At 32.0% G+C, this 15,109-nt stretch overlaps 1 protein-coding gene and 1 long non-coding RNA gene across 2 annotated transcripts; one reads left to right on the top strand and one right to left on the bottom strand.

Annotated features, from left to right (window-relative positions):
- Positions 1-564: 564 nt before the first annotated feature.
- LOC131670841 (uncharacterized) lies at positions 565-7,582 on the bottom strand. Its single transcript, XR_009302483.1, has 7 exons — positions 7,334-7,582; positions 7,004-7,246; positions 6,782-6,931; positions 6,431-6,715; positions 6,266-6,368; positions 5,083-5,183; positions 565-5,015 (listed from the first exon to the last, which is right to left on the bottom strand). It is a non-coding gene; the product is annotated as an uncharacterized LOC131670841 (long non-coding RNA).
- Positions 7,583-9,296: 1,714 nt separating this feature from the next.
- LOC131670808 (dynamin-binding protein-like) lies at positions 9,297-14,601 on the top strand. Its single transcript, XM_058946749.1, has 9 exons — positions 9,297-9,481; positions 9,729-9,906; positions 9,983-10,101; positions 10,186-11,706; positions 11,782-11,931; positions 11,990-12,598; positions 12,668-12,850; positions 12,920-13,549; positions 13,627-14,601. The coding sequence occupies exons 1-9, from the start codon at positions 9,392-9,394 to the stop codon at positions 13,813-13,815; spliced, it is 3,669 nt and encodes a 1,222-aa protein (XP_058802732.1). The 5' UTR covers positions 9,297-9,391; the 3' UTR covers positions 13,816-14,601.
- The last annotated feature ends 508 nt before the right edge of the window (positions 14,602-15,109 follow it).

Raw genomic sequence — 15,109 nt, forward strand, 5'->3', positions numbered from 1 at the left:
TATTACGTGCACTCGCGACGACTACGAAGATTAGCTAATTACAATACATATAAATAAATATATATTTACTCGCGCGAGTGCTATTATTAATATATGTATAGCGAGTGACACGGTGGTGGTGCTACTGCTACTACGAATCTACTTCAACACACATAATAAAACAGATTTATGAAAAATACAAAAACCGTATATTAAATCATTGGAGAATCAACGGTTTTATCATTGCGACGCGTATATGCAACAAAACATATTCACCTTTAATAAAGCCACTATTTCACTGATGAAAGAAATAAAAATTAACGAACACATGCAATCCACAGTTATATTGTAGTTAGATAGTAATGCGCTTTCGAGAAAGTCAAAAACCCCATTTATAAAAAAAATCATGATTATGTACTCTCGTCGAGGAGAGTGTGGACGAAAAAAAACAAAACAAAATCTATATGGAATGAATATATATATATATATATATATATATATATATATATATATATATATATACGAATGGATAAATAAATAAATATATCTATATATATATCTATATACATCACGTGAATTCTATATTTAGATTTTTTTTTAAATAATAAAATCGTAGCAAATGATTAAACGGGAACCGAGTAAAAAAAATTATTGAGATATTTAAAGAAATAACAAAAGATGAATCTATATACTTTTGTGAAACGAAAGAAATGTCGATTTGTTTGTCGTAAACGAATTTTCGCGAAAAACCAGAAACAAATATAAATGTTCAGACTACTCGGAGATGAGACTTTGGAACAATCCTGCCGTACGTGGATTCTTTAATTAAATCCCTGTCGACGCTGATTACCAAAGCGCCAAGTACATACAAACGCATGCAACGTGTGCGCTATTGCAATTTTGAAAAAGGCGAGATTCGTCGAAAATGGCAAAGTCTTGTTTCCGCGGATGATAACAAAATAATAAATAAAAAGCAGTACAATCTTCAAATCCTTTTTGCTAAGTAAATAATAATAATAATGAACAAAAAGAATTACATAATAATCGTCCATTCGGAACAAAGAACTCGACATTCGTACATTTCGCGTCCGTATTTTTTTAACGAACGACAACAAGAAAAAAAGAAAAGTGACAAAAACATTGAAGAAACACATGGTACCTATTGCTAATAGAATTTTCCGCAATATATTCTGCATATATATATATATATATATATATATATATATATATATATATATATATATATATATATATATATATATGTATATGTATATGTATATATGTATATTCGTTACGCGCTTAGAAGGGCGAAATGATAAAAAGAAATCGAGAGGGAGGAAAGAGTTGGGTAAATGTAGCGCGCGACGAATAAAAAGTGCAAGCGAATCGATATCAGATTCGAAGCAGCGCGGGGATAGGCGCTGCTCGTTCGATCAAATTATTTTTGCTGAGTATTTTTACCCGACTGTTTCCGGTGCCCATCAAACGCCGCAAGTACCGACGCGTCAATGGCATTTCGGCGGACGATGCGGTGTTACGTCTTCTTTTCTTATCCCGCGCTGTAACTCTTACTCCTCGAGCGCATTACACATCGCCATGAATTTTTCGATTTCGTAGAATATCGTTAGTAGGCACGACGAGAAAACACCGGGGATAAGAAAACGCGGCGGCGAGCGAAAGTTCTGCAAATCGTCGTGATAATAATGTCTGATAGTTGATGCTGAAGAAACACGTGTATCTTCATTTTCGAAAACGTGAAAAATTGCTAAACAACGGCATCGCATTTCCGCGGATAAATCACGTGGCATTGACCGCAAAGTATTACGTTGACAAGAAATTTGTTATCGGTATTCGGCGCATGGACGAAAAAAAAAGAGAAAAGAAACTCACGTACACTGATGACGATGACGATTTGTCGCGGAGGATTAATTGCAAATTAAAGAATCTATATGTAAATTTTATGAAAGAAAGCGTTTTAAAACTCACAACAAGCGATGTGACTTCTTTGTGAACTCACGCGCACGAAGAACACAGATATATAAGCAGATGTGTATGTGTGTATATATACATAACACATCTCTCAATTTTAGCAAAAATAAAAGAAAAAACAAAGTCGCAGCGCCTAGCGAGCGGCGAAATGTTCCCATTCTCTTGAAAATGACGATGAACGCGAACGATTAAACAATGCCTGTTGTGAAGTATGACTAATGAACACGATTCTCTTTTGTGCGTGAAAAGGAAAAAAAAAACATTTGATTTTCTAACTACTGTAATCGTCGCATAGCTCGCACTTCTTTCCTAGACACACTGTATCTCTGGTGAAAAGTAGGAAGAGCGAGATGAAGCACCCGTACACGTCGAATAAAAGGAAGTAAAGAGTAAAGCTCGATTCTTTTTGTTATCCAGTCATAAAACAAAAGCATTGTCTTTCCGTTGTACCTCTACATATATTTTTTTAAAGGTGTACACTTCGCGAAGAATAAAACGAAAGGAGAAAACGGAGACCCGCGCGCACGTGCAATAACGCGCGCGAGACATTGCTGACCGAACGTTTTCGACACTGTCGTCATCGCCGTCGTCATCGCCAGCCGCACACACACACACACACACACACACACACACACACACACACACACACACACACACACACACACACACACACACACACACACACACACACACACACACACACACACATACACACCACGTTTATCAGAATTATAACGCGTACGTCTCATTAACGAAACAATAAGCTATTCTAGTGGAAATTTTTCCTCCTCTTGCTTTGCTTCGTGCGCCATTGGTTATGCACATAAATCTCTGGGAATAATTTCATAGATATTTATATATACGTGGAAGCAAATTACATATATATATATATATATATGAATTTAAAAAAGAAAAGGATGCACAGGACATAAGGGTTCGGATATAGATGTTGATAATAAATAAATGAAAATACACCAGACACACGACCGCAAGTATACCGAAGCTATATATTGTTACGAATCATAACTGGATATGTAAACTGTCATCGCAAAGATAATTATGTATAAGTAATGTGTGTGTGTGTGTGTGAGTGCGTGCGTGCGTGCGTGCGTGCGTGTGTGTGCGTGCGTGCTTGCGCGCCGGATAATTTTATACACCAACTATGTTATGAGAGGAATAAGCAAGAAAAAAAAAATGGATGATACATTGCTGATGTTTACATTGTAAAGTAGCGTGATTACCGTTTCGTAGCTTTTTCGCCAATTGCGTTTTGTTAATGTTGCGTTTACTCGATTTTGCAAAACTTCACAAACTAACAAGCGAACAAATGAACTTTTTCAAGCGCTCTCACGAAATATATATGTGCTTGAGAACGGCGACAATGACGATATTGGAAAAAAACAGATAATAATACGATTGTAGACATACGATTAACATTATAAACATTATATTTTATTAATTATTACGTATACATATGCATATAATAAATATATAAGTATAATGTTAAATAGAATGCTTGTTTTCTCACTTTGCGAGAATCCTTGGAATTTCCAACAACCTTCACAAGCTCACTTTTCCGAGAGTCAACACTTATGCAATTTATTGTTACAGAAATATTTCATAAGTATGAAGGAAGGGAATATTAATGAGTAAACTAGCAGAGCTGATGGAAATCCACTCTTTTTCAATTTTTTCAACTTTTTTAAAAACCTTCAACGATTTCACATCATTCAATTGACAAAAAGTTTTACTGTCATTTTTATGCGAATTTTAATTTGGAGATTGATAGTTATAATGTTAAGTCACTGCAGAGTGATATTTAATTATTAACTGAATATAATAAGTGCAATCGATTTTGCGTTCAACGAGCGATAAGCCCTTATAATAAAATTAATCGTTTATCAAATAATAACGAATATCGTTTTCACAACTAGTACCAGTAAATTTCAAATGTTTATTGTAGATCCAAACGACCCCCGGCAGTGCACGAGCAGTTAGCACTATAGTACAGTCTGCATTCTTCATATATGTAAATTACATCTCTTTTCAGTAAACAAAAATAACAATTACAAATTTCTTATCATTAAGAAAAGTTCTTTCAATTTGCTTTTCACCGCGCATCAAGTTTCTCCAAAACATCACATATTGTGACTGACGTTTTCGAGTGTTTATCAAATAGATTTGATTTTTTGAAACATGTTTTATCAAATTAATATCGCGTAAATCATAAAATAAACAAGTCCATCCAGGGAAAACACCTAACTCAAATATCGAGAACGAATTTGGTATTCCATTTTGACATAATTTTTCATGGATGTTTTATTTCTGAGCTTTAATATATTTAATCATCAGCTGATGTCATTTTTTTTCTATATCACTTACAACCCTAAGATTATAAAATTTATCATCACTTTTAATATTAATATAATCGTAATACAATATATTCGGAGGTAGCTTATAGTTCAGTAGAATATCTTTTAAAATTTCTACAAATACTGAATAACCATCTTTTAACGAAATCTTTAAATTTGTTTGTTTGCTTTACGGACTAAAACATAATTTCAAAACGTATATTATACAAAATTTTACGGATTATATCTTTAAACTGTATACAATACTTCATCTCGTGTAAAGAAACAAATTCATCTTTTTTAAGAACATTTTTATTCTTTCCATATTATCAGCAGGTTCAAATTTTTAAGGATGACTGACTTCGAAGCTTTCTGGTACAAAGTGTACTTTCTTCTACATTTTCCGCAAAAACTTTACTGATTTTTGAAAAACTATTACTTTTTAACCGCTTTTTCACTTATTCTTTATTTTTCTGAACGTATAAATACATATTATGATATTTCATGTAGGCTAATAGATGTACTGCAAGATTCCACATACATTGTTCATTTTCATCTTGATATATTTCTGTCTTTAGAGTTTCATCGTAAAAAATGTTGAAGGTTTTCAAAGCGTCTTATATTTCAAGTTATGTGAAAACAGTTCAGGATGGTATTTTATTTTCACAATTTTTAAAGATTGAATAATTCCTGAAACTGTTTATAATATATTTTTATTAAAAAGGATCAAAATAAATCGAATGGTAGTGAAAATGCAACTAACGGTATGCTTTGCAAAAATCGTTGGTATCGATGAAGTTGTCAATAAGTCCAGTTTCGTGTGACTGTACCAAAGGCAATAAAAGTCATGGCAAGAACATGTACCTGAAAACCATCGTTGATATTATCTTCTCAAAACAATTATCTGCAATATAACATGTTCTATAAAAATACAGCTGCAATTATGAAGAGCAGTTAGCTTTTAAAAATTGTAATGCACTATATTGAAGAAAATCATTTTTTAATAATAAATGTAAAAACGAAGTTTTTCTATAAAGAAGCTTAAGTATAATGGATATTAATTCATAAAAAAATTGTTTATAAATAAATATTGTTATAAGTATGATTATAAGTATAAATTGTTTATAATAATAGGAAAAAGTAACTTCACTTGAGAATTGAATTTCATTATTTATCGTCCGGTTTGTTATTACAAGTTACAAGTATAAATATTAACGATGCAATGAACAGAACGTACAACTCACTAGTAGCAAATCGTGAAAAATGTTTGATTAGATAAAAAACCAATTAGTCAGTAAAGTTACCCCGGTACTGTTCGCAGACTTGTATATAGCTCCAAAAAATTTATTTATTTTACACTGATTCGTGAGACATTTTTGAACGGCACATTCACAAACAATCAAAATGACAAATAGTAAGTTCCGACGACTAAATATAATAAAAATTTCTTTGTTTACGATATAATTTTATATATATATATATAGTAGTGTATTTTTTGAAATATTTTCTGTAGAGGATATTTATTAGAAATGCTACTTGTTGAAGAGGCCATCAACTTATCAAAGTACCTGAATCGCTTCATGCAAATACGAGAATGATTGTATCGTCGACTTTAAAAAAGAAGAAAGTTCTGTATTCGACTAGAATTTTTTTTGTTATGAATGTTAGCGTATCTATAGAATGTTCAACAAACTTTTATCAGATTGGGCTTTTTGACGGGGTATGCAAATGAGTTGGCCCTATTTTAGTATTGGTTTGATTGATAAATAATTTTGCAAGTTATTGCAATAAATAAATCTAAAATTGGCACTATGCTGTAATTGTTGTAAAATAAAATTATTGCTATTTTGAACAGTTCTCATCAAATCCTGTAAATTTTGTGATTATGCATAAGCTCTAGGGAATTAAAAAATTTTTATATATCAACAGCAAACGCAAATGACTACCTGGAGATCATGTATAACATATCAAGTTGGTAAGCAGCCGTAGCAGCGGTAGTAGCAAAAGCTCGACAGCTGAGATATTGCAGTGAGAGGACCTGAGGAGCTTCTGCGAATTGATGAAGTTAGAATCCGCGTATATAATTAGCAATGGCTAGGAATTTATTTAACCTTCGAGAGTCACATGTTGAGTCATCGACATCTAGGTTGATTTTTATCGTAAGGGAATTGAGGGAAAAACTGTTACTAGTCAGTTTGTACTTGTTTATTAGCAATGGCTGCATATATGCTTCTCGTTGTCTTTGAGGAAAGCGATAAAACTGTTAACGACCATCTTTTGATGCACACTGTACGACGCAGCATCGAGTGTACGATCTAGTAGAGCAACTGGCATCTGCACGCCATGGCCATCATTTTGCCGCTAGAATTGTTACTGCTAGCCAATTTCTTTGGTACCTGAAAAATGTTAGATATAATGTAGTTCAAGCGAAATTCGGAAACTCATACAGGTCGAACATTCACCTTGGGGTGATCCTTGATGAAGACGCCATAGAAGTACACAACTGTATATATACAGTGAATTGTTTAGTTATCTGTACAATACCAACGAATGGATATACAATAGAGAGATAATGGCAATGCACTTGCATCGTGACTGGTGTTTGGGCATCTCTGTTAAATCATATGACCGGAATAAAGAATCAAATAATAGATTCAACATCACATAGCAAAAAATTAATTTACGTCTTTAAGAATCTTCTTCAGGTAAGAAAGACTGTGTTTCATTTCAACAAATATATTAGAATTGCTGGCAAGAAAGCAATATTATCACTTCAGTCACAGTCAAGGTAATCTGTCACATTATTTCAGCTGATGCAGTATGTTACCTCTTCAATAATTAGCTGAATATCAAGTCTCTTGAGACTGATGAATAAATAGACACAGAGATGCTATTTAATGACAAATATTCCCTTTGTTCCATATTATCTGTAACCAAACAAGTTTCTTTCAATATCAATATAGACAAATTCAAGTACAAGTAAAATAAATAAATTGTAGTAAATTGCATTATACTTATTAACTGGCTGATCATTTAAAATAATTTAAAAAATAAATAATGTACACGTCATGATTCATAGCTGTATGCTTTGAAAATAATGGACACAAAGCCAAACAAAAGTATTTATTTTTTTAGGTTGTTTGCTTTTAAAGTCGTAAAATTTGAATTTTCTGTTATTCAAATCCTTTCTATTACTACATGGCCGTTTACACTTTGTTCATTGTTATTTTGTTTATTTAGTCGAGCTGTATTTTAAGTATAAAAAATTTGGAGAATATAGAGTGGAGACATCGAAACAACCCTGGCAGAAAAATGATTGATTTAAAAAAAAAAATATACCATTAGCTTCGTCTTAATTTGTACCACCCGAAAATTCATTTTTTGGAATTTGTACCCTCCAAAAATTTAAAAAAAAAAGCGAAAAAATCGATATTGCGGAAAACTCATACTCCTGGCAGAAAAATGATTGAAATCATAAAAGAAAAAAATACCACTAGTTTCATTTTAATTTGTACCATCAGAAAAATGCTTTTTTAGAATTTGTACCCTCTCTAAAAATAGAGAAAAAAAAGATTTTCGTAGGGTAGATTAGCAATTCAAATTAACGTACTTTACTTTACTTTACTTTACTAGATGGCGGTGGGTCTCTCACTGAGACGCCGATAAGCCAATACGCATGCGTGATCACAAATTAACGTATTACTGCGCATGCGCGACGGAAAATCTATCCTCCAGCAGAAAAATATACGATTTAAAAAAATATATATATATGAATGACTTCTTCTTAATTTGTACCAACAAATACATAAAACTAATTTGTATCCCTGTAGAATTTGAATAATACAATGTTTTTTGTGCGATTGTAATACTGATAAATTTTACAGGAAAATCTTTTATTTCTTAAGAAAAAAATATATTTCTAGCTTTACCTTAAATTTTACCAAATGAAAACAGTTTTATAGTAATTTTTACACTCTAAAATTTAATTAGTCATGTTAACGTGTGTTCTTAAACTCCTACATCCGCAAAAACAGCTGATTACTCGGATGATAAAGTAGGAAACTCTGATAGGAAAAATATTTGGAATTTGAACCCCTTGAAAATATTGAGAAAAAAATGAATTCGTAGTCTAATTCGACTATTCTAATTTCGAGTCTTCCGCGCTGCGGAAAATCTCTTTTCTCGGCGGAAAAATCGTGAAATTTCAATGTAAAAGATTATGAATGTCTTCTTCTTAATTTGTACCATCTACGAAATCCAAAAATATAATTTGTACCCCTGTAGAATTTGAATTATACAGCGTTTTTCATAGAAACACAGTAAAATGCAAAAATTTAATAAAATTTGTGATCCTGGCAGAAAAATGGTGAATTTTCTGAAAAAATTGTAAGTAAATAGCTCTATGTCTACTTGGACTATTTAAAATTATCTAAATTTTTTTTTTCTGTACCCCCCCCCCCCCCCCCCCAATTCCAAATCCAAAATTATATTAAAGTTATAAGAGCTGCTTTAATAGGAATAGGTTATTTTCCGAAATAACCCATTCTTATTCCTATATATATTCTATCCTATATAACCCATCCCAGGGTCGTCTCGATATTTGACTGTCACTGATTCTCTGTTATAAAAATAACATTCGTTATCGTTTGATAGTTAACTTATTTTATCGGCAATTTGATTACGAAGATTACAGGGATGATTGCGCGTTGAATGTGGAATCAATTGCTCTTCGCATATTTATTTAATAGTTAAATAAGACTCGATGATAGCTAATTTTAATTGAAGGTTGAAGCTTAGCCTCCAAATTGAAATTCGAATTTCTCTTCTAAAAACTAGCGACGCGCAAAAAATACTAATAATATTTTTTATCTATTGAGTGATGCGGAATCATCTTAGCTAATTAGTTTATAAGAAACTTAAAAAAATTGACATTAGTGGATTAACATCCATATTCTCTGCAAACACTTCTTACGGAATTCGTAGTTGACAAAACTTTGCAAACTTTTCTTACATTCTTGTTATTATCAGCTGTCATCAGACCGCATGTCGTCAAAGAAAAAATTTGATTGAGAATGGAGCCAGGGACACTTGCCAAAGTGTTAAATGACTTTCTAACAACCGAAGATGGCGAATTGAGTCTCGTTAAAGGCCAATACTTTTTGGTGAGAATTTATAATTTACCTACGCGGAAATATATATCTTTATAACTTGCATAATTGCATAATATTTGTGCGAAAGGATTGCTGCTGATGTAATCGCGAGATACGTTTTATGATATTGAACAACTGTTGATTCTTTGATAAGTAATTTATTAAAACTACTTATTTTGATTCTATTATCACTTATGACTGTGAAATGTAAACAATACTCCAAAAATTGAAAATGATTTTAATTTATTTTTTATTCTAGGTTGAAAAAGTTATTGATAAGCATTGGTGTTATGGTGAATCAAATCACAAAGTAGGAAAGTTTCCAATCAAGTGTTTACATAAAGTTGAAATTCCTCGTATAAATGACAATGAAGCATTATTCATTTCTATTGCTCCTTTCCGTGGGGAACAACCTGGTGATATAACTTTTGGCCTAGGTAAATGATCATTATTACATGAACTGTACTTTATCTGTTTCATTTTATCAATTTAAACTCACATCTATATCTAAAGGTGAACTAATCATTGGCAATCCAGAAGCATCATCTGGCTGGTTGTCAGGCCATACAGATGTGAGAGAAGGAATATTTCCTGCTTCGTATGTTTGGCAAGTTGATACAAATCAATTAAAGGTACAAAAATAAATATAAATTTGCATACTTAATGATAGGGCTTTAGTTTATTATTGGAAAAGTTCACTATTTTATTGTCTTTAGATACCTAACAAGAAAAATATAATAAAAAGAACAGCAAAAGTGAAAGCAAATCTCAAAGCACAATTGGATGAAGAATTGGATTTAACTGAAGGAGAAATTGTTATAGTCACAGAAATTTTGGATGATGGATGGTGTCGAGGTTATAATGAACATGGAAATCAGGGTACTTTTCCTGAAGGTTTCATCACATACTTAGAGGAATCAACCTTTGATGAGGTGGATGATGATCATTCTGACTTTTCTATAATAAATAACTTTGAAAAATCTACTATGAGTGAGATGAATCAGAATCAAGCGCATAAAAGTTACACAAATAGTATTCAAGCTCGTTATAATGAGCTACCATCCAATAATTCTTCCAGAGATAATACTTTTCCACAATCTGCTATTGGTGGTCGAATTTATAAAGATTTTGGAGATAGTTATCCGAGTAACATTCATCTTCACTATGATGATCCTGCACCAGACTATAATGAATTATTTCCTGAAAATGCAGTACCAAAGATTGATTTTACAACAGAAAATAATGCATCAGCTCTCAAGCCATATGCAATATCATTGTTTCCATTTAAAGCTCAATTTCCAAATGAGCTGAGTTTTGAAACTGGACAAGTTGTTGAACTAGTTAGGTATATTGATAACGAGTGGGCTGAAGGTATAATAAATAATGCCAAAGGTATTTTTCCAGTATCATATGTAAATGTCATTGTTGACTGTGTTGAATCACAAAGTGTTAAGGCACAGGATGATGAACAAAGGATGGATGAGTTACAGATAAATGACCATGTAAAAGTAGAATATCAATTCGATGCACAAATGGATGGTGATTTAAGTGTTTCAGAAGGAGAGATTGTCACTGTTGTAGAAATGACTAATAAAGATTGGGTGACAGTAAAAAATAATCATGGTAAAACTGGATTTTGTCCAAGAAGCTATCTTACTAAAATAAGTAAAATGAATGATCAGCATGATGATGTTTTCCATGATGCTCTTGATAATTTTGTAATGACAAGGAATACAGAGAAAGATGAGAATGATGGATCAGCAGAAAGATCTAAAAGATTGTCAGAACCTCATCGACCAGCACCTCCAGCACCCACACCTGGAAGAGTTCCTTTACAAAAACAGAATAATGTTGCTTGTGATCCAAGTGAAGAACCTGATGCAGGTACCTTAATTAGACAAAAACGTGCTGACCAAAGACAAAATGTTATAACAGAATTATACCTAACTGAAAAAGATTATGTGAGAGACTTAAAAATGACTTATGAAACATTCAACTTACATAATCCAGACTTTTTAGAATCTAAAGGAATAGATGTAGTAACTCTCTTTGGAAATATTTCTGAAGTTACTGCAGTAGCTGAGGAGTTATTAGAACTGATTCAGAGAGCAATGAAAGGTTGTGATGAAGATTATCAAACTATAGGACCTTGTTTTTTGAAAATGTCTGAAAAGATGAGGAATGCTTATGGAAGATACTGCAGTAATCATGAATCATCATTGGCGCTTTTGCAAAAGGTTTTTACAAATTTTATACTTGAATAATGTAATTTATAAAAAATTGAAAATCTAATATTTCTATATTAACTTTAGTATGAAAGTAACAGAGAAATTATGAAAATTTTTGAAAAAGGAGTTGAAACTTTAAGAATGCAAGTAGCATGTTTTGATATGAATTCTGTATTAATCAAGCCTGTTCAAAGAATTCTAAAATATCCATTAATTTTGAACGAATTGTTGAAGGTACGTTTATAAGTTTTCCGTAAAGTTAACTTTTATTTAGATATTATGTTTTTGATAGGCAACCGAGGACGATCATCCAGATAAACCAAAAATTGGAGAAGCAGCTATAGTAATGGCAGATGTTGCTAGTTATATTAATGAATATAAGAGGAAAAAAGAAATAGCTGAGAAGTATTTGAGTTGTAACAACACTTTGATTGGCCGCATGGCCAATTTAAATATGCACTCAGTAGCAAAAAAATCTTCAAGATTAAGTGCTAAGCTTTCAGTAACTTTAGGCTTATCTAATTTACCATCGGATCCAAAATTCGACGAGTTAGCTAAAGATTTCACTTCACTCGAAAAGTGCACAAAACAACTTATGAAAGATGTTATGCAGTGCATGGATTATTTAGATAATGAAACTTTATGCGGCACAGTTCTCACGGAGCAAATGCATATGTATTTTACTGGAGTACCTTGCAACGAAGTCGAGAGACTTCGACAGTTACGAAATGTTATAAGATTTCAATTTTTGAATAACTTTAAAGAATGCGTGTGTAGACGTGTGGTAGATCCACTAAATTATCTCATTACATTACTCGCTGGACCTGAACTATTAATCAATAAGCGATATGACAAAATGCTTGATTATGATACCGCCATTTCGAGAGACGGAAGAGGACCAGTAAGTGTACATTATTATACTGTAATAACTAATCTATACTTCATTTTACTTTATTTCAATTTATTTCAGGTGTCTGATGATTTGCATACTGCAAAAAGTCATTTTGAAGCATTAAACCAACAATTGATAGAAGAACTTCCAGTTTTTATCGAGGCTGGCACATCAATTTTGTACAATTGCATTGGAGCATTTACAAATGCTCGAAAACTTTACAATGGCAAAATTATGAAAAGATATTTAAATGTTTCAGAAGTGAGTATTATATTCATTACTGTCAATGTATTTCATCGCTCTCGTATTACATTTGAAATTATTTTACAGTCTGTTAACCAAGTATCTCTAGATGCTATATTGGAATCATTTTTGGTTCACCATAATCTTCTCTACAATCAAATCAGTCGCTTCAGTTACGGAGGCTCAAATTCAAGAACTGAAGAGAATAAGGATAACTATTATCTCCAATCGACAGTGCATATAAAAAACTTAAAATCCAAGTTTCCTCCAAATAATTTGTACGTAGTAACGAGTTCAGTCACAGGTTCAAGTCCACATGATTTACCAGTAACTAAAGGAACCATAGTCGGCGTGATAAAAACTCAAGATCCTATGGGAAATACATCAAAGTGGTTTGTTGATAATGGTACCTCGAAAGGTTTCGTGGAAAGTCAATACTTGGAGCTTAGCGATGAGGCAAAACTTATCGAGGCAAGTGCAAGTGCCAGTGGAGCTTGTTCTGAAGATACAACTGATTTGATGGCTCTCGATTCACCAGTGAAAGCGGCTAAGCGATACTCTGCCGATCTTCAATCTCTTTGCTCTAATACGAGTGATGAATACGAACCAGCACCAAATTATGAGAATATAATGAAAATGAGTAACGAACTGAAAGCGGAAAATACGATACATCCGGAACTGAAGCCAGAAAAGGTTTATAACGAGAAACCAGAAGAAGTAAGCTTTTCAGTTTTAATACTTGAAAAATAATATATTGAAATATTTATAAATTAATTTTGATACTACTATTTCAGTATGTTTATGCTCTTTACGACTTTCAAGCGGTGGATCTAGCCGGAACACTACCGATCAAAGAAGGGCAAGCTTTGAAAGTATTACAGAAACATGATGAAAAAATGAATTCAAATTGGTGGCTGGTAGAAAATCGATTTGGTGGCAAAGGATATGTTCCATATAATTATGTTGGTAGCGAAAGAGCATAAAAAAAGAATTTAGTTCTCGTGCCTTAACTATTTACTTGCTTAACTTGACAACTTACAAACTTTTTCCATATTTATGATATATCTGTGATAGTTTTAAAAGTCCAACGTAGTAATTTTTTTAGTTCTTTATTTGTTTTTTTTATGTTATTGTTATTGAATTACCGATCTTTGCTACGATCGAAGTCTATCTATACAAAATTTAAACGAATCGAAGTATTTGATCTACTTTTAGATTGAAAATCGTTAATTGTACTATATATTGTAAATTATATATATATATATATACATATATATAAATACACAAAAGAGAATCTACATAAAAAGATGATAAAATCAAGCAATGGTTAGACTGTTGCTCTTAAATTGATTTATAAAAAATTATAGTAAGCAAATTAATTTGATGAGATAATCATGTTATCGCATGGAACAATTTTGTACCCTTGAAGATTTCTACACAACTTTTTATTATATCTTAATAGCTAATTGTATATTTATAAATGCATTTGCCTCAAACATCAGCTGTTATTAAATCTAATTTTTGAAGATAAAATTGTTATATTTCAAAGCATGTGTTAAATATACATTCTACCTTGTTTCCCTTTCATTTGATTTAGAATCTATTTTGAAGTTTATGAGAAAATGTTTTCAATGTTAAATTATGGTTTTTAGTTAATCAAACTTCTTCTCGCGTGCTTTTTTCAAAATCACATGTCATTCATGTAATTAAGAATTTTCCTTGTTCATTCAGTACCATTTTATGATTATCAATAAAGGTTTTATTAATAAATAATAAGTTACCGGCAAATGTTACTAATTGAAGCGATAATCTATCAATTAAAGGCGACTTATGGAGTATTTAAAAAATGCAGCTATAGAAGGGTATATGAAAAAGAATTACTCTTAATAATTGCGCTTAGTGATGACCTTTATTGCAATGACTAAAAAGAGGGGATGTAGGAACATTATCTCATTATTTATCATTAAGGCTTATTTAGTAATATCGGACTGCAATGTGTGTAATCCTCCGATGAGAAACCCAAGAATGTACGATGGCGTTGAAATATGTCGAATACAAAATTGTGTGCGCAATCCGAGCAATAACTATGATAAATTCTCCAGCTTCTCCTTGCAAAAGGCCAGCAAATCTACTTGTTGATATATCACTAACGATACTTTAGGTATTTAAGATGTTGAAATTTCTACTGATATATGTATGTTTAACTTATTATCGTTCAACGTAGTATTCAATACGTATGTATGTAGAAATTGAAACACTGCTGATGTAGGATAAATA

Source organism: Phymastichus coffea, unplaced genomic scaffold (genome assembly GCF_024137745.1).
Source record: "Phymastichus coffea isolate CEN01 unplaced genomic scaffold, Cenicafe_Pcof_1.1 PCOF00116, whole genome shotgun sequence".
NCBI lineage: Eukaryota > Metazoa > Arthropoda > Insecta > Hymenoptera > Eulophidae > Phymastichus > Phymastichus coffea.